Source organism: Diadema antillarum, unplaced genomic scaffold, assembly GCF_040938485.1.
Source record: "Diadema antillarum isolate AM-2024a unplaced genomic scaffold, OU_Dant_1.0 scf00000014, whole genome shotgun sequence".
NCBI lineage: Eukaryota > Metazoa > Echinodermata > Echinoidea > Diadematoida > Diadematidae > Diadema > Diadema antillarum.
Window position 1 is genome coordinate 3,084,181 of NW_027270903.1, and position 20,384 is coordinate 3,104,564.

A 20,384-nucleotide genomic window follows, 5' to 3' on the forward strand; every position below is an offset into this window, starting at 1 on the left:
ATAATGGAAGTCACACAGTACTGTATATTGTTTGATCTACACTTTGAGAGAAGGATCACTCTGTGGGTATATTGTGAACCCCGAGCATTTTGCCTCTACACATTGAACCGGTAAGTAAAATTCTGCCTGAAGGGAATTTACTTGCTGAGATATGGCCAGAATCTAATGTCAAAGGCATGATCAGACAATTTACTCCTAGCGATGCTGAGTCATATTTCTAATGGACAATATCTGAGAGATCTAGAAGCCACCTTAGAAGTTAGAATTGTATAACATGAGGAGGGTATAGTTGTATTGAATGACCATCCAATTGCCTTGCCAATGAGAAACTGAAAACGGCAGAATTGGAATGGACCTATGTATGTCAACACATAGCAATTTTTCTTTGGAAGTTCAAAAGTAAAAAATAACACCTGCTCTCGACCTGTCATTCAAGAAACATATTTCCGTCACAGTGTCAAACAAATAAAATTCAACCAGAAATATCACTCATGAATAGAATTCCTGCTCCTAATTACTGCCAAAGGAATTACTAATTACCTGCTGAAATACATACATCTAGTTAGTATGGTCTTAAGTATGTGTTCCATTTAAAAATCAATCAATAAATAAATAAAGTCTATAAAAAATGATCTGTGTTATGGAAAAAATTAGCTCATTTATTACTGTTCAGTTTCATGGCAAATAAACATGGCATGTGGTTGTAGGGACAAAAGACTGACTACCAGTACTCTATCTTTGAATACCAGTGAGATGTGATATTTGTTTGGAAAGTATGACACTTTACAAAAACACATGTGATAAAGGTTCATTTAGCAATGTATTTTTGATATGTTGCAATAACTCGCTGATTGCAAACTGCCTCAGGCAACAAGCAATGACAGATAAACATCATTACAATGAAAAAGAAAAAGAATGGTACTGCTTCATACCTGCAGGTTAATATTGAGGTGTACAAGACCTGTATGACTTTTTTTTTCAAGTTCAACATTGCGAGTACCTATATTGAAAATGGGACATAGTCAATCACTGCTGGAGTTAAAATAATTCTTCAGGACTCCTTTTAACCATGTCATTGGATAAGCATATTATGGCTATAGATAATTCTGGAAAAAGGAAAGAGGAAAGTCTGTTGGCTGATGAAACCATCCAAAATGTAAACACATCCCCGCTTGACTTTGAGTCTAAACCCAGCAGCCACCTGCAGCTAATAGAATAATATGCCAGAATTGTTTGAGAAGGCTCCCCGTTACACAACAATTTTTCAATAATACTCCAATTCTAGTACCCTAACCTTACAATAACAGTGATTTCTTAACTCAACTCTTTTCCACATCTGGGGGAAGATCCTCCGCTGACTTACATTCGCTGTGATGCTTGAAATAGTCTGTAACAGCTGCTTTGGCATGTTTCTTCACTGCAGAGTTTAATATATTACCAACAAAGACAAAAAAGAAATTAAGCTAATAGAACAGAGACTTTTTTGGTTTGTTTGTTTGTTGTTGTTTTTTTTACATGCAACAATCCATTCAATAATTCCACGAGTGTCCTATTTCAAAGAAGATCATTGTACCTTTTATATGTATGTCATATGCAGTTAATTTATACATGATAGCTTGATTGAAAAAAAACAACATAAAATCTGTTTTGTATTAAAGTCATTGTACATCATATTTTTGGAAAGAACTATCCATTTGTTTGGGACTGAAATATGTCAGGAGCATCCATGATGGTAATAGACTGTAGCATGAAATATGAACACTTTCAACATTCAATACTGTCTACATTAAACAAACTTTTGAAAGAAATAAACATCATGCATAAAATACTTTACAAGTCATTGAATTAACTTTGACATTGTATCATCAAGTTTAAACAAGGTAATCAGGAATCACTTGGTTTAATAAAAAAAAGAAAATGACTTCTATCTCAACATTCTTTCGACATCCTTTCTTTTCATTAATTTTACCCTAACAAGATAAAAAAATTCATTCTAGATTTCAAAAGACCTTACACTTTTGCCATGGATGCCTTTTCAATAAGATGATGAAGAACAAGAATCCTTTCTTACCATTGACTTTCGTGACTAGTTTGTTGGCTGCAAGTTGATGAGACAAACATCTAGCCAGTGACTTGAACAAATCCTGTAAAGAAATATATCATAGTGTCCACTACTGAACATCATCTAATCTCACATCAAGGAATATTTGCGATCACTCAATATATGCATGAGGAAGTAGGTAAAATCATCAATGAAATATTGACAATCTATGCTTTATATACTCGAACATTATCAATACAGAGCAGAGCTGGTTTGAAATTCCTTTTAAAAAAGTGTGGTTAAAAACTGTACCAAAATTGGTGACTTGAAACATTTTCCTAAATGAATGAATGTGAGGAAAGTTAGATTATGAAAGATTACAGAAATCGGCATCAGGCAGGGGCCATGAGGTGGCCCAGTCAGTAGCATATTTGCTTTGCAATCAGCTGACTTGGGTTTGAGTCCCTGTGAGTCTAGCTGAGCAAAGCTGTGTATTATCATGCTGAGCTCGTCTAGTAGGGACAAAACACTCCATCCCTTGGATTAGGACATAAAATTGGCTCCACGTGTGATAGAGTCACAACACATGCACGGAACTGATCCCACTTCTTTCACTCATGGCAAAGAGCAGGGTGCTGACCCAATGATGAAATGGTCCACCAAAAATGCACACAGGAAAATGGGCAGAAGATGCTGCCCTCCCCTCCCCCATGGTTTGCCCAAGGTGACTAGCAGTAGTCAGTCAGCTAATAGTATCAATCAGGCACATTATTTTGTGCCACATGAAAAGAGAAGAAGCAGCATATCATGCATACACAACTTTGGAGCACTTGTTACAAAAAAAGACTAATTATAGCAACCCTTGGAGCAGGAAAAATGACACATGTCACTGGAGTAACTCTTTATGCGAGACGGTGTAAACCACTGGTGTGCTACTTTAATACATTATTCTGAAATTGCAACGTAAGCATACTTTGAGAAAACATTCTGTTTTTCAGATCCATTTAACTTTTTCGTAGATTTTTGTTACACTGTGGTGCAATGAGCAAAGTTGTGGAGAAAATGTCATGCTTTGCTTTGATGTAAATTTTATGACATATCTATGATTAATATTCCTTCAAATGACCAGTGGATACTGTAGTGTTCAGTCGTGATGTTCGTACACAAAACAGTGACAGAAAATTTACTAAAAAATCCAATACAAAACACCACTTGATATTCAATCACCGCATAATGCAAGCTACATGAGACAGAAATGGTGTCATGAGTAACACTTTCATTATACTGTGTCATTTGACGATTTATGGATCCGTTTGGCTGTTTCTGCGTTTGAGCAATATATGCAAACTTGACACACTGTCAACTTGAGTTGTGCGTGTTAACATGGCACATAATGAGTTAGGGAGAAATTGGTCTCTCCATACCTTGTTGGCAAATTTTCCGTCCTTGTAGAATGGTGTCAGGTACTTGACGACCGCATTCGCAGCAAGCTTATGCAGACTCTGTGATAGCTTCTCCTCTTTACGCTTCTCTTCCAGCGACTCGCCCTTTGACCTCTCATTGTCTTCGATGTGGGGGTCAAAGGTGACCCGTTTCTTGGCCCCATTTGAGCTTGGCGAGTTGCTGATACACCCGGACTTAATGGCACTTAAAGATGACTTGACCTGAATCACACAGAATGGAAAGACATTGTGACAATTAGCAACACTAAAAGATATGAAAGAACAAGGCAATCGCCAAATTGTGTCTCGCCTATTCGCGTACAAGGAATTAATATTTTTTATAACTCCCAGAAGTTAATTGACCTGCTTATGACCTTTGACCTTGTGGTGACCTTCAACACCCTAAGGGACATTTACCATCCAAGTTTGGTCACAAACGGACAAAGGGATCAAAAGTAATGAGCCATAATCGAAATGCGCCATAAAAACTTAACATTGGGCCCTAAAAATTTGTTGACCCCTTTCTGTGACCTTTGACCTTGTGATGACCTTTAACTCCCCAAGGGACATCTACCGTCCAAGTTTGGTCACAAACGGACATAGGGATCAAAAGTTATGAGCCACAATCAAAACGCGCCCTAAAAACATAACATTGGGCCCTAAAAGTTTGTTGACCCCAGTCTGTGACCTTTGACCTTGTGACGACCTTTACCTCCCCAAGGAACATCTTCCATCCAAGTTTGGTCACAAACGGACAAAGGGATCAAAAGTTATGAGCCACAAACGAAATGCGCCCTAAAAACTTAACATTGGGCCCTAAAAGTTTGTTGACCCCTGTCTGTAACCTTTGACCTTGTGGTTACCTTCAACTTCCCAAGAGACATCTACTATCACCCAAGTTTGATTGCCATTGTAGCAACATGTGCTGAGTTACGTGTGATAAGAAAGTCTTGCAAGCAAACTTTAACGTATGACCTCAAATGACCTTTGACCTTATCATGTGACCTCTTACGGCACCATAACATGAAGATACCCCCAGTGCATCCATCACCCAAGTTTGATTGCCATTGTAGCAACATGTGTCGAGTTACATGTGATAAGAGAGTCTTGCAAGTAAACTTTAACGCATGACCTCAAATAACCTTTGACCTTATCCTGTGACCTCCGACGGCACCATAACATGAAGGAACCCCCCCGTGCATCTATGACCCAAGTTAGGTTGTAATCCAAGCAACTTATGTGAAGTTATTTGTCAAAAGAGAGTCTTGCAGGTAAACTTTAACATAGAAAAGAGAGTCTTGCACATACTCTTTATATATGACCTCAAATGACCTTTGACATCATCACATGACCTCTGACAACACCATAACATGAAGATACCCCTAGTGCTTCTATCACCCAAGTGTGGCTGCCATTGCTGTAACAATTGCCAAGTTATGCATCATAAGAGAGTCTTGCAGGTAAACTTTAACATTTGTGACGGACGACGGACGACGGATGGACGACGGACGACGGACGACGGACGACGGACGACGGACGACGGACGGACGCCATTTGGATCCCTTAGTCTCGCCTTCACCTCCGGTGGGCGAGACAAAAATGCCATGAGGTCAGCTCAACCATGCTAGAAAGGTAGAATATTCTAAATGCTATGAAAAGTGACAAATGTGTGTTTTGTGTGTATGTGTGTGCAAATAACCAAGATGCTTTCTTTTAAAACAAAAAGTTACTTGATGTATGAAAGTCTCAGCTCATCCTCTGGCCTACAGAGGGTCACTGCCAAAAGAACAATCTTCAATATTACATCACAAACTTTATCATATTCTCCGTTTCCTCATAGTTTTTTCTACTTGCAAATATATGAGGAAAATCACAAAAAATTTTGATACTAGTTTTTGTACTTGCTAGCATAGGAGGAAAATCAGAGAAAATGCTGATACCTCTACACTGAAGGGAAATAAAAAAATCTGAAATTATTTCACTGCAAATAATTCATCTATTCAAAGAGAAACTGGGATAATTTACAGAGACTCGTGTACAAGAGCCATACAGTTGTGAAACAAATAGTACCAAACAGTGTATGCAACTTTTGGATCTGTGCAGTCAGAAGTAAAATATCAGGATATCCTGTACATTGAATTTGATTTAACCTTCTTTTCAAGGGTAATTAGTTAACATGTTGAGAAAGAAATATGCATGCCTTATGAAAAAATGGTAAAAAGATGTAGACTTTTGTCTTAATGGTATTTTGCATAATTAAAAAGTCTTGCATCAATACAAGTATTGCATTGCACTTCAATGAGAAGTGTATGGCAACTCACATGATTTTGTGTACTGGAGGCCTCAAGGGTAGCATCCACAGCAGTTGGTTTGATATCAGATATGCCTTTTGTCGAACTAGTTGAAGTTGAGCATGATGCATGATTTAGAAGTCTTTCTTCCTTCGAAGTTCTCATGTGCAAGTCATCCACACGATCTCCCTCATCAACTTTAGCCACACTGCAGTTATCATCTGTCACTGTATCACTGCAGGGAGTGCACGAAGACCAGACTGCAGCTGTGCCATGCGGTGTCGGCAAACTAATTCCAGAACGCTCATCCTCATTCATGAATTTCCGGGAATTCCTCTCGCCTCGACAACTTGATGACTTAATGCCAGCTCCAGAATCTATCTCCTCTTCGTCAATCACGAGCATTCCTTCATCAGAAGTCCGGCAATCTTCACCAGTGTTGTCAGAAGTCAAGCTGTTAACATTAGTTGTCTGCAATCGAGATGAATGAAGAGCGGAGACAGCTTGATCCACACTTTGCCCACTCTTGTGTTCTTCACTTTGCAGTGCTCTTCGTGTGCTACTAGTAGCAGCACTGTTGTCCATGATACTGTCACGCTTTGCATCAAGACATGAGCTGGCGCTTAGTCTGCTTCCGTCATCAGCTTTGTCTTCATCATCAGACCGGTATTCGTCTGCGTCAAGCTCCGCCTCACTGAGGAAGCTGCATCCCTGATTGTCATCGCAGTCTCCGTCTTCAAATCCTTCCACAGTGGACGACTCCCACTCGCCCACGTCTCCAGTGAAATTAATTCCTGCACTCTCGCCCCAGGAAAGCGCAACAGATTCAGTAGAACTACCAGCAGCATCTTCATTTGCCTCATTTTCAGCAGGTTTTAAGACATTGACCTCAGTGGATTGCGACTGGAGCAAAGTTGATGCCTTCCTGAAACCAGAGGGAAACCCTGACACTCCTTTTGACTTCTTCGCTCCAACTTCAGATGGAGAAGATTTGGATGTCCAAGATTTTTTGTGCGAGGAAGAGACTCCTCCCTGACGTTGTTGGGCTGCAAGCATTGAGGCAGCTGAGCAGAATCCCGGCAGAGCGGGAAGGGGCGGACCTTTGGCTGTCTGGTGTGAAGTTTCCTGAGAATAGGAGAAAAATTTCAATACACATTCCCTTAAGATTTAACTGGCAGCACTCAATAGCATCAGTATACCATCAGCAGAACCTACACGGAGGTTTTCATTCATGTTCAACTTTTCCTGCGTTTGTAATAGATTCTGGGACTAGTCTTCTGTTTTCTAGAGAGTGGAAAAACTTGTCACATATGCTTTTGGTTACTACAGACCCTCGCTAAAATTCATAAATTTACAAAGCAATCATAAACCACTGTCTGCATCATTTCTTCTTGTATGAAAACATCAGAAGATCATATTATCAAGAAGACCAATTTTAGCCAAGTCAATGATGAGAGTAACTTACATGTATGCTTAATAAAACAGAAAGCAGAAATGGTTCACCTTGTGATTGGACATTGCTGTGTCACAATCGTTGTCATTCGCATGATTTAACAACAGTTCATGTAACCTGGACTCTGTCGTCATCTTCTTGATCTCCCTGACCTATAAGAGTACAGGTAAAAACATCAAAAGGGTCATCAATGCCGACACTCTAATTTTTTTATTAATACTAATATCTATTACATATTACAATAGAAATAATTTTTATCATATAGTATAATATATCATACTGTTATATTATACATATATTATAATATACTGTAACAATATTATTATCTCCGACTTGTAGTTTGGGTCACATTTAATCAGAGAACACATTTTTGGATAGGCTTTGATTTTTTTTCATGTCTGGCAGTTTCCTGATAATTTTACTGGTTTTCAATATTCCAGAGTCTGACATTTCATACAACATGCTCACTTTAAAAAGACAGAAACAGAAAATAAAGCAGGCTACAGGAAAAACATGGCTGTGGTAAAATCAGCCCTGAAATTTAGAAGTACATGTAGTCAATTATGTTTATTGCACAGGAGTTTAAGCATTTAAATGCTTCAAGTCAATTCAAAACATCACAACACAATGCTTTATAAAAACTTACAAAATTTTTGATTGCAGTGCTTTCTAAGACACTGAATTCAGACTTGAGGTAGTTCAGATATTACACATTCAGTTAATTTTAAAAAAAAATCATAGTTCTCATTATACCGTAGTTATGGGTAAACTCGGCCCCTGCGCGCATTACAAGTGGCCGAGTTTACCCATAACTATGGTACAGCCTTTTCTCCCTGTTTTGCAGATTCTTGAAGTTTTAGTGCCTAGAATTCAGCTTTACACTGGTATCATTGTGACGAGTCAAACTTACTGCATATCAACAATTATCCTACTCAAGTTGAAGGTGATTTGCATTACCTGACTGAACACTTTAGCCTTGTAGAGGTTGCTGGATTTGGCTGCCTGAAACACAGCATGCTCACTACGGATCGCACAAGACTGGGCTTTAGCATCTCTGTAAAAGGTCGTATGAACACAGAAAGTTTGTGTTTGTGGAAAGGTCTGCACTAAACACATATTGACTTGGGAAAGAGACAATGATTACTGTGGCACAACTGCATCAAACATAAAACCGATAAATATACACTAAAATTATGTAACACATAATAAACGATAAAAGATGAACTCTTAATGATGCCGTGTTGGCTCCAATTTGCAGAAGTTTCACACCAAGAATGTTTGGGGTTTTACCGTATTTCATTTTGTACTGGGCCCACAAACTCCGGGTCTGGCCCTATCTGCCAGTAATCTCTCAAAGTCACTTTTATACCACTAATCTCATTTCTGAATGCCAGCAAGTCCTTGCTACTGGCTAACTACAGACTTAACCATAACAAAAAAAAAAGTCAATTAAAAAAGTAACAATAAAAAAAAAGAAGGTTTTGCTCTGAACAATTTTCATGACATGACATTTATTAATGTGTTATGACCCCTTGCATCCCTTTTGTGTGTGCGGGAGACATGCATGTAACATTTATATTTAAAAGATTCAGACAAAATGAAATTTGGCAATAACCTGCCTATAGTGGCCACCTGTCTCCCTATGGTCAATCATGTTTTCCCTCGAGCAGTCACTACTAGTATATACAGGTTTGACAGTAAATCACAGATAGGGTGGCAAATGTCTCATCTACAACCTGTATCTTATTGACGATCAAATTATATTCTTGCTTACCTACTCAGCAGTCTCTCGGGTTCATCAGGAAATGCAGCTTTAATATTTTCTGCCAGTGACTGCTGAAGAAGCTGCAAGCAGTGTTCTCTGACCTGCATTGCAAACACATTACTGTATGTCAACCTCAGATCCATCAAACATGGAAGTTCAGAGTTTATCTAAGATATCCCACTTGTGGGAAAGGTTTGTCAACTGCAATCTGTCATCACCTTGTTCTGATACTTTGAGAAAGTTGCTGATGGAAAAAAGATGTGAAACTCTTTATCTTTGAACAAATATTAGTTTCCCTATTTCTTAACCACATCACTTCATTTTGCAGTTTTCATAGATTTGATGTCTGCAAGTTCATCAGGGTCACTTGGTGACTAGTCTCATACGTTACTTTTGCTTCTTTACGAGTGTCTTATAACTTTTCTAGGTTTCATGAGTAGACCAGAACACAACATCACAAAATTCATAGGGAAGAGAATGCTGCACATATAAGATGATCCAAGTGGTTGTGCAAAAAGCACCTAGTGAAGGGAGCAGCAAATTGTTCAATGCTTTTTTCAGTGAAATCAAGTCTCCTCCATGCTTTTTTATGACCAACAGAATTAGTCGTATAAAAACCTTTTACAAGCTTATTATATCCAAACTTTTACCTTGATGGTAAGCCCTGCCAATCTGCTACTACTGGCATCTTTCAAGAGACAGTTTGCATCTGTAATGAAAGGATGGAATGTGAAGGATTTACAAGAAATACTTAGCCTACTTTTCATTGTCAAATAGGGATACTCAATGAGTGGAATGTCAAAATGCACAATAATCATTGCATACACTGATAAGGTTGATTTACCATATGTTATGTCCAATGCACCACAAACCTGTCTCCCCATAATTTACCATAATCCACTCTATTACTTTATTTCTCTCTTGAACATCCGAACTTTAGAAATCTATGTCCATCTTGACAGTTTCCTAATTTGGCTATCCCCTCAGGTTTCATCTTTTTATCACTCTGCACTTGTAGCAAAAATCATCCTGGTAACTTAAATATGTGGCAAGAGGTGTGGGAGACTTATGCAGTCAAAACCAATTATTTTACAATTAAGCTTTTCATTGTCTTCAATTAAAGACCCAATCCAAGGTCTGATGAAGAGCAACTACAATGACTACGTTACTAATGTATCTCTCCCTCTATTCGATAGAAATTTCTTGTGTTCTCACCTGGCACTTCAGCTGTTGTTTCTGTTCTCTGTTTCTGTATAAATGACAATGATCAAATGTAGCCCTACTCATTGCACATTGACTAATAAAAACCTTGTACCATCATTAAAAGCACCATTAACCTTTGGGAGTAATGGTTTTGAAAATGTTGGTTTATCACATTTGATACATGATATGTGTAGATTGGCTGTAGCGCATAACATCCTATCATATGAAAACTTCGCAATAAAGCCTAAAATATAACGAAACATCACTGTTTTTCTCAATAAACCATAACTGTGGACAGTATAGTCTAGAAATAATTTAATTAAAACTATTGTTCACATTTTGTATATTTAACAATACTTAACATTGATTATACTGATACATTTTTACATTGGTTGTTTCTATCCCTAACTCTTATTGTTGAACTATTTTGAAGCACTAAAGCTGGGTTTTTGTTTCATCTGCAAATGATAAAGACTGGCTTTAAGACCTCTGTCACCTTTTTTAATCTGTCAGAATTATGTGCATGCACCTCATTACAAATGCTAAACCTACATAATAAAAAACCAAAGAAGACCTAAAATCCATACGTCTCTGCCCAAGAGTGATCCATACTCACTGCCACAGACAGAGAGGTGAAATGTAAGAAAGCTATCTGTACAGGCCACATGCCTGCTCAAAAAACTCATGCCAGTGAGAAAAATTCCTCCTGTAACATGTAGCCTGACTTCATGATATCTCTCACACTGTCACAAGGCAATCCCCCCAGTTTCCATTAATTCTCAGATGCAATTCTCCAACAGAAAACCTCATTTCTAATTAAGGTACTCACTTCAAAAAGAATTGCTATTTTACACCAAACATTTCATGAATTTGGACAAGACAGGCAATTCCATGAGTGATTAAAATTGCCATCAAGTTCTGCAAGAATGAAATGAGAAATAAATCTCATCCCTTGTCAAGAAGCAAAGCTAGATATTTCCCATCTTGGAGATGATATACATTGCATCAGTGTTAATTTCCCCAATCTAAGTTCAACTGCAAAATTCAAGAAAATGAAACCATCCAACATAGAACAACACTAGCTATGTGTCTTTGGCACTGCTTGGTTACGTTAATGACTGATATAAGGTGAAAGTAGCAGAAGCTGGTGGGAGGCTGATTACGCATGCAGATATCAAATTTCAACAACAATGAAGCTGAAAGAAGTGGTGCAGTCTGTCCACTGAATGACATTGTTTTACCTTTCTTCTCTTGCTGAACTGGTCTTGAATGAGTTGCTTCATGGCGGCTTTCCTCTGTTCATTGTCTCGGTCATCGTCATCACTGTCGTCAGAGTTAAAGTCATCATCATCTGACCAGTCTGTCGGCCTGCGCTTTTTACCAACGTATGTTCTGTTGACAGATATGTGATTGACTCATGTCTACATGAAATGGGAATGAAAATTGGCTTACAGTTACAATTCCTTTAAATTTCACACACACCCACCTTGATCTTGTTTAGGCCCTACAACTCATTAAAGCTATTCAAAAGAAGAAAAAATAATAAAATCATAGCATTAGTGCTGGTTGTTGGCAGTCCACAATGTTATACAAACCACACTATAAAATGAATTACAATTCACAGTTAGTCCAGTGAAAAAAACCCTCACAAAGTCGGCTGGTGAAATGAAAAAAAAAAAGCCGCAAACTTAGCATATACACTTACTTGACATGTATGCGTTGCAATTTGGAGCTAATTGTTTACATCTGCTTTAGTTTTATCTTCTTTTTTTGTCCCAATTTTTGATGGTTATGCCTCTTGAGATCAATATTTTTCATAACAATTATCATTCAATGCCCTGTAGCTGTCTGGCAAATGATGTTGTGATAATATCTCATTAAAGTACTGTATATGCAGAATATTTTGCGAGGTTTTTATTTTTGCGAATTTCGCGAGTCAGGTGCTATTTGCAAAATTAAAGACATACCAAAATATTGACTCTGATCCTGATGTGAATGTGACTTACACATGTACGCTTCTCCATTCAGTATAGGACTCCACGATCGCAAATTTGACCACTCACGAAATCGTTGGGAATTCACGATTCACGAAAATTTAGACTCGCGAAATATATGGCGTATACAGTAGTTTCAAATTTTCAAGTGCCCCAATTAAACAGTGGCAACAATGTGGTTAAAATTTTCCATGTCAGATATGATATAGAATGAGCATGCTTACGTGTCCCTTCCAAATTTGCCTCCACCATACAATTCATCGTCGTGCTGGTTCAGGGGTCTCTTCTCAATGTACGTACGTCCCATGTGATTCTTTTTGGCATCCCCTCCGAGTATCCCACGCTGCAACTCATCCAATCTCTTCTTGACAACTTCCGGCGTCTTGCAGACATCACACATCCCAGCGCACTCGGGCGCCTTGTCACCAAAGTACTTGGCAATGACACCATGTCGGCAACTATGTATGAAATTGAGAAGACATTCGGTGCAATAGGCAACCCTTTATGTGCCAAGCCACTTCACTAATAACTTACCAAACTTTTTCATCGCCACTCAGTAATCCATCAAAACATGACCAAGTTGTGAAGTAACCAAGTCCACTGAGTGTCAGAGCTTACAAATATAAACCTCTTCACTAACAAATTCAATCTAATTCAATCTTGCTGGCAACCACAAATTTTTATCTACAGCATATGCACGGTTAACAAAACTGTGACCAGAGAACATTTGGGCTCACAGCAATTACTGCTTCCATCTGTCACGATTCATTTAATGAAGCTTCATTGAAAAGTCTGATCTGTCTGTAAACAGGTGACTAATACCCTCATCATATCTTTCTGTCAGGGGAAAGTTTCAAGTCACAAATAGTGGTTGCTACAGTCATAAACTGCCAAATATACATGTGTCTTGTACTAGTAGCTGCTAATTTGTTAATTCATCAAAAGAAAATACATACAAGCCATTCCTATTTTTCTCTTTCTCTGAAGCCCAGGACAACTTAAGATTGTGTTATAAATAGATCGAACATCATGCATTCAGCAATAGCTATTATGCAAAGGACACACTGAGCAGCAAGTTTCCCTGGATGATATGATTATGGTTTTCTTGTTGATAATTTTTCAGCAGTGCTTTCTTGCAAGAGAGTAAGGAAACTTTGTTGTACAAGTGACATTTTATCACTGACTGAAGCGCATTCTAGATGAAGAAGTGATTAAATCAAAATGTACCCCTGTAAGTGCACTCATAGCACAGCAAAATTTCTTGAATTGCACTTCAGATAATCTTTAAGGTTGTCACAAGTACCAAGTCAATGTGAATTTAAACTTTAACACATCTACCCTACAAGGTGTAGTTTCTAAAATGATTCATTGATTGTGTGAATGCACAAAACTAAAAATCTGGAAGTTCATTTTTCTGCAAGATTTTCAAAGGACCAGTGAACTAACCTACAGACCAACCACCAAAATTATGCATTTGACCAAGAGATTTTACTTAATCTTGCTCTAACCATTTTACCATTCCACCACCAAATAAAGAATGAAAATACGGTAGTGTAGCTTTCAGTTTATATGAACAAAATCTGCCTTCTGTAGCAGCCTTACTTTGCTTCCTCGCAGAACTTGACAAGTGCTTCAAAGCTCTTCATGGATGATTTACTGACTGGAGCTGAACTGCCTGATTTCTCTTTCTGCAAAATGGAGGAGAAAAAGAAAATATCACAGAGCTTTACAAAAGATGTCAGACATGCGCGATGATAACATGGAATAGCAACCTGGACCAGCAACTTGAAAACACAGACTTTGAGAAATTGATAGGATAAGACACCAAGAGGTTGTTATGGCACAGTGGAGAAGCCTTTGCATTATCAATCATGAAGCCCCTGGTTTGAGTCACTGTGGTGGTTGTGGGGAGGGAATGCACTCTATCCTCATTGCTCAGTTATTTACAGGGGACTTGAAACTGTCAGTCCTGTGGTTACTTGCTTACAAGCATTCACCGCTTCTATAGTGACTGCACAAAAACAAATCATGACAAATAAAAAGTATTTTCACTTCATCATTTCACTCCAGTTTAGTATAGTGTAGATATTTCTGTATGTATGCTATGAGTCAACAGTAACAGATCAATAAGAACTTCACAGATACTACACAAAAATTCATACAATTGTACAACTATGAGTATTTCAATGTCATTGATTCATCTCATAAGGTATCCTATGGGAACTTTGATAACAGAACAGACTTGGCTATGTGACTTTAAAGTCACTTGCCTCACATAATTTTGTGCAAAAAAAAAAGGGGGGGCAGGGCAATATGTTTTTTGTATAGTATTGAAATTAAGGACATAAAATCCTATATCCTTCCATTAAATGTTCTTAACATTTAAACAGCCACAAATTTTTATTTATATCCGTCTCAGTTTCATTCCCATTTCATAACCTACAGTTATGTCTGAACATCACTTGAGGCAATACAAATGAAAGAATTCCTTTCAATGTACAGTATTTAGCCATGAAGGAAGCACTGCATGCTTGCAAGCAAGCATCAACATGACTGATGGCTATAAGCCCCTTCCGAAGGACTTGGCAAGGAGGATAAAGTGCCTTGCCTCGGGGCACAACTGCTACAGCCAGGGGACATGAACCTGGGACCTTGTGATTGACAGTCTGTGGTCTTAATCACTGAACCACAACACCTCTTCTTTGTATTATTTGTAAGACTTACCTTGCTCTTGGCACACGCTATCTCCTGTGTGATAAAAAAGGCCACTTGATTTCTTTCTTGTCTGGAGTAGTAGAGACGACATCTTGACTGATTTCCGTCCCTCCCCGCCCGTCCGGACTCCTGGTAGTAACCAGCCATCGATTTGGGAATGTTGAAGTGGGCCACAAACCTGGGACAATAAAAGTAAATTCAAAGTCACCGACATTGCAACGGTAGAGAACCAGAACAATTCAAGTTATGAGATAACTGCTGACCTATCCATTGTGCGTTGCATGACTTGGTATGACCATTACAACATGGTGAAACTACAAAACATTAAAGGGTGTGTACAGTTCTGGTTGAGGTGAGGATTTAGCTTTTAACGTTATGCGAGATATTCAGAAATCACTCTATGAGATGTCAAAGATACTAGAGCATTCAATTCAAGGGGTATCAAAAATTTATTTGATGAAAATGGTTTTTGAAACAGCTGAGATATCCAAAAACAAGGTGAAACAAAGAGATCCTAATAAAAGGCGTGGCCTGTCGCCTTTTATTATTATCACTTTTTTGGATATCTCAGCCATTTGAAAACCAATTTTCATCAAATAAACGTTGAATCCTTCTTAAAATTACATGCTTTTTCATATTTCATAAGAGGTTTCTCATTTTCTCACTTCGGAATGTTCAAAACATGAATCCCCACCTCAACTAGTACTGTACAGTCCCTTTAACAATCAAGATTCTCTGTAAAATGCATTTTCTTATTCTTCATACATATTCCTTTGACATATTTTCACTGTCATTTCTCTAGTTGTCTCTCTTGACCTGTCACTTCTAAGTAAAATCATGAACTCACTGCCCATGGGAATCAGGTGAGCTAAGTATCAAATAAATGTGATGCTACCATCTTCAGGAAGCAACATCTTAATTTGTTCAATACTACAAGAAGGGAGACAATGAGCCAGTTTGAGGTTCCACTTTGCGCATGGAGCAGAAAAAGGTCATTCAGACCAACAGGCATGTTGGTTTTTTTAATCTAATGAGTTGTATACGCATCTGGTATGTAATGATTATTCAAGTAATCCTTATAAATGGTGCTTGCCAGCAATACCACCTGACAGCAAAAGTGGTATTTGGCAATATCAAATTCATTGCAAAATAATAAAATGATTGCTTTACCAGGTGTTGACTGACAGACCATTCTGGTCACCTGGTCCAAAGGAAGTTAGCCTTTGTTTGAACAAGATTAAATACATTTCATAAGCTCTTATGTCCAGCAAGCTTAAATGCATTTTGCTTTGAAAAACAAGTAGAGTAAGTGCCTAACCAACTGAGAAAAAAGAACATTAATTTGTACCCATGTGCACATGAGCTGACTCCAAACTGGATCATACATTCACCTGACTGTTGCCTTGTCTACTCCCATGCCAAAGCTGATTGTAGCCACAATGACTTTGATCTTTCCACTCATCCACTCCTCCTGCACAGAGGTCCTGTCCGCACCCTTCATGCCACCGTGGTATGCCTTGGCTGTCAGTCCACGACGTGAGAGGCTTGCTGCCACCGTCACACAGGCATCTCTTGTCCGGCAGTAAACAATTCCACAGCCTGAAGTATTCTGACAATGTTTTTGAAAGTTCATGCTGATTTACAGCTAGCCCAGCAACTAGATTGTACACATCTCAGTATATTTGCTACTTGGCACAATATTAGCATAAAGTCATTCTTTGCAAAATAATGTGGTTCAGTTCTGAATCTTTCAGCAATATGAGTTGAATATTTGTTGGTGGCAGAATTAACGGAGATGGATTCTCCATGGAAACAAAAAATGCACTTCTCACGAAGAATAGATATCTTTTTTGAAACACTTGTTGAAATTGCTAGTTAATGGCAAGTTTACATCATGCAGTTTCTAGCTTATTAATCACTTCCTGCAATATATTACAAAAAAGAAGCGTTATCATTCATAAGTTTATACGTTTGATGTTTGACAAAGATTCATGAAAAGAAATAAAACAATATATTGCCTTATAGTGGTATAATGTAAAAATGGTCAACTTTTCTCACCCCTAGTTTCTCATCCTTTTCGAGCAGACGGAGACCAAAGTCTTTCAGGTGGTCTATGGGATCTTCGAGGACATCCTTGAAGATGACATCATAGAAGAGGTTGGCTCTAAAGCAGCTAGCCTTGAACTCTGCAACCCGCCCTTCCATGCTGAGCTGCTGTAGGATGTCCTTTCTCACCATGTCCGTAGCAGTGGCTGTGAGCGCAACACAGGGTACTTTGGGGAACATGCGGTGAAGGTTACCAAGTTTCAGGTAGGAGGGGCGGAAGTCGTGGCCCCACTGAGAGACGCAGTGTGCCTCGTCCACTATAAAACTGCCCAAATGTCCCCTGCTGTCCAAATTCTTCATGAGAGCCTTGAAGTTGTCGCTGGTCGCCGTCTCCGGAGTGATGTACAGCATCTTGATCTTTGGTTTCTTGCTGTAGAGGTCGGCCAGGACGAGCTTGCGCTGGGCCGCCGGAATCTTGGAGTTGAGACTCTCTGCCCTGATGCCCAGCTTGTCCAGGTGTGTGAGCTGATCTTCGATGAGGGCAATGAGCGGGGACAGGACAAGGGTGATGCCTTTCTTGCAGGTTGCAGGCAGCTGGTAGCACAGAGACTTACCAGCTCCCGTTGGCATGGAGATGAAGACATCTCTCTGTCCTAATGTTGGCAGAAAAATCAACTTTTAATCAAAAGATTATTTTTGTTGTTTTATGTGTATCAAACTAATATTTTCTGTATACCCATCAAAATGACATCATGTATTTTATAATCACACATAAGATCACATTTATTCTGTAACTCCATCCACATGAATGCCCTACAAAGGCTTGTTACATAATTTCCGTCTCTCGCAATCACAGGGCTGCCAACACTGGAAACTAGTTGAGAGTGAGACTCGATCACATAGACCAATGCTATAATTTAGGAGTCAAAATGAGTGAGATCAATAGAAATGCATGCAAATGAAACAAAGTTTTAAAGTGAGAAAGGACCAAAATGCGTGAGTCTCACGCTCAATGCGTGAGAGTTGGCAGCCCTGCAATCAATCTTCACATCTAGATAGTCTAGACGTCTATATAGTAATCAATTTAGACAGTCTACACAATCAATCAACTGCCATGCCCAGTGCGTGCCCATCCCCCCCCCCCCCCCCCCCCCTTTAATAGAGCACTTCATAATTCTTTCAAGTACAGTACAGGTACTTCAATGTTTCGTTGTCATTTTAGACTCTTAGTCTTAATTGACAGCAGAGAATTTACTCAGGTATCCAATTTGATGTTTCATTAAAGGACAAGTTCACCTTCATAAACATAAGGATTGAGAGAATGTAGCAATATTAGTAGAACACATCATTGAAAGTTTGAGGAAAATCAGACAATCCGTTCAAAAGTTATGAATTTTTAAAGTTTTTGTGCAGTACCCGCTGGATGAGAAGACTACTGCAGTGTATGAATAACTTAGATGTCACATGCGTACAACAATATAAGGAAAATATAAAGAGAATTTCACAAAATTCCATCTTTTGAAAAAAGTACACATTCCCCTGACTCGTTACCGACAAATGTTACGAGTAATATTATTCCCCCTGCCTTTAGAAAGAGGCAAGTCAAGTGCTCTTTTATTATGCGAAAAAAGGGAAAATATGTTGAATTTTCTTTTACATTTTCTTTATACTGTTGTACGCATATGACTCACAAGCTGTAGTAGTCTCCTCATCCAGCGGTTCCAACACAAAAATTTAAAAAATTCATAACTTTTGCATCAATTGTCCGATTTTCCTCAAACTTTCACTGATGTGTTCTACTAATATTGTTGCATTTTCTCAATCCTTATGTTTATGAAGGTGAACTTGTCCTTTAAGTAAATTTAAAGGACAAGTTCACCTTCATAAACATAAGGATTGAGAGAATGTAACAATATTAGTAGAACACATCAGTGAAAGTTTGAGGAAAATCAGACAATCCGTTCAAAAGTTATGAATTTTTAAAGTTTTTGTGCAGTAACCGCTGGATGAAAAGACTACTGCAGTGTGTGAAAAACTTAGATGTCACATGCGTACAACAATATAAGGAAAATATAAAGAGAATTTCACAAAATTTCATCTTATGAAAAAAGTACACATTCCCCCGACTCGTTACCGACAAATGTTATGGGTAATATTATTCCCCCTGCATTTAGAAAGAGGCAAGTCAAGTGCTCTTTTATTATGCGAAAAAAAGTTAAAATATGTTGAATTTTCTTTATATTTTCTTTATACTGTTGTACGCATATGACTCACAAGCTGTAGTAGTCTCCTCATCCAGCGGTTCCAAAACAAAAATTTCAAAAATTCATAACTTTTGCATCGATTGTCCAATTTTCCTCAAACTTTCACTGATGTGTATACTAATATTGTTGCATTCTCTCAATCGTTATGTTTATGAAGGTGAACTTGTCCTTTAAGCTTTGTTATAGGCCCCTACTAACATTAATCCTCATGTTCAACAAATTTCTTCTCATACTTGATATAGACTAGATCTAATGACACAATATAAAAATTTACTGTATAATGACTCTCTTTGATAAAAATAGTCTTATGAGTTATATCATCGGGTTAGTGACTGTAGTGTATGTCTTTAAATGAAAATTTCAACAATAATTTAATTCAAATGTTTTATACCTTTGTACACCTCTTCCGAGGCCTTCTTCTGAAGGCCCGATTTGAATCCAGTGTGTTTGAAGATGCTCTGTAATTTCTCTTGAAGTAAAGGTATGGAGCTCGTAAATTTTGATGATGTCGACGCATGGGCATGTTTGCCCTCGCCTGGATTCACCGTCCTGCTGCTGGACATCATCGAACTCGAGACCGGCTTTGCAGCAACGTCCACGTCGCTCGCGCCTGACAATGATTGGGTCTCTTTGCCTCGGCCTTCCTGAATCTGCTCATCTCCACTCGGTTTAATCGTGAGAAATTCTGTAATTTTGGTAGATTGTTCCACTGAGCGTTTCTTCACAGCGCGTTTTGGCATCTTGTTGTTTTCATGCCGCCATGTCACCGTCAGGTTCAGACCTGCCTTCAGTCACTTTTATGCGCGTCAGCTGTATGTGGACAAACAAGTGCACAGCTAGTGGCAGCAGATCAGAGCGCAGAGCGAGAAAGCTAGGCGGCAGGCAGTGCACAGCGCAGCGAGCGCAGCATGCAGAGGTGAGCGATCGCGAGCGAGTGCGGTCACCTGCAGCAGTTCATTCATTTCGCACGTGAGTAATGTGGGAGTGTAGAGCAAATGCGATGTTTTGGGTGTAATCATTTCGGTGCACAGTTGGCGTTTCATATTACCCCTGACAGATATGGAAAAAAAAAACAACGATGTGAACGAATTCGATAAGTCAAAGACTTTTGGTCTATAGAATAGAGAAAGATCAGTCTCCCCCCCCCTTTTTGGCTTGAAAAAAAGGTGA

The 20,384-nt window shown here is 38.6% G+C and overlaps 1 protein-coding gene across 1 annotated transcript; it reads right to left on the reverse strand.

Annotated features, from left to right (window-relative positions):
* Positions 1-1,319: 1,319 nt before the first annotated feature.
* LOC139721895 (uncharacterized) lies at positions 1,320-19,955 on the reverse strand. Its single transcript, XM_071633220.1, has 16 exons — positions 19,606-19,955; positions 16,963-17,603; positions 16,296-16,513; positions 14,914-15,082; positions 13,792-13,877; positions 12,414-12,647; positions 11,419-11,587; positions 10,208-10,235; positions 9,643-9,701; positions 9,002-9,093; positions 8,185-8,281; positions 7,278-7,379; positions 5,805-6,899; positions 3,466-3,705; positions 2,072-2,144; positions 1,320-1,417 (listed from the first exon to the last, which is right to left on the reverse strand). The coding sequence occupies exons 1-16, from the start codon at positions 19,952-19,954 to the stop codon at positions 1,320-1,322; spliced, it is 3,750 nt and encodes a 1,249-aa protein (XP_071489321.1). The 5' UTR covers position 19,955.
* Positions 19,956-20,384: the final 429 nt, after the last annotated feature.

Coding starts and splice junctions, on each gene's coding strand:
- LOC139721895 (XM_071633220.1), bottom strand. CDS start 19,954: ATGCCAAAACGCGCTGTGAAGAAACGCTCAGTGGAACAATCTACCAAA. Junction 10,236..11,418: donor AGGTAAAACAATGTCATTCA/GTGGACAGACTG, acceptor ATACAGAAACAG/AGAACAGAAACAACAGCTGA. Junction 1,418..2,071: donor ACTAGTCACGAAAGTCAATG/GTAAGAAAGGAT, acceptor TAAACTCTGCAG/TGAAGAAACATGCCAAAGCA.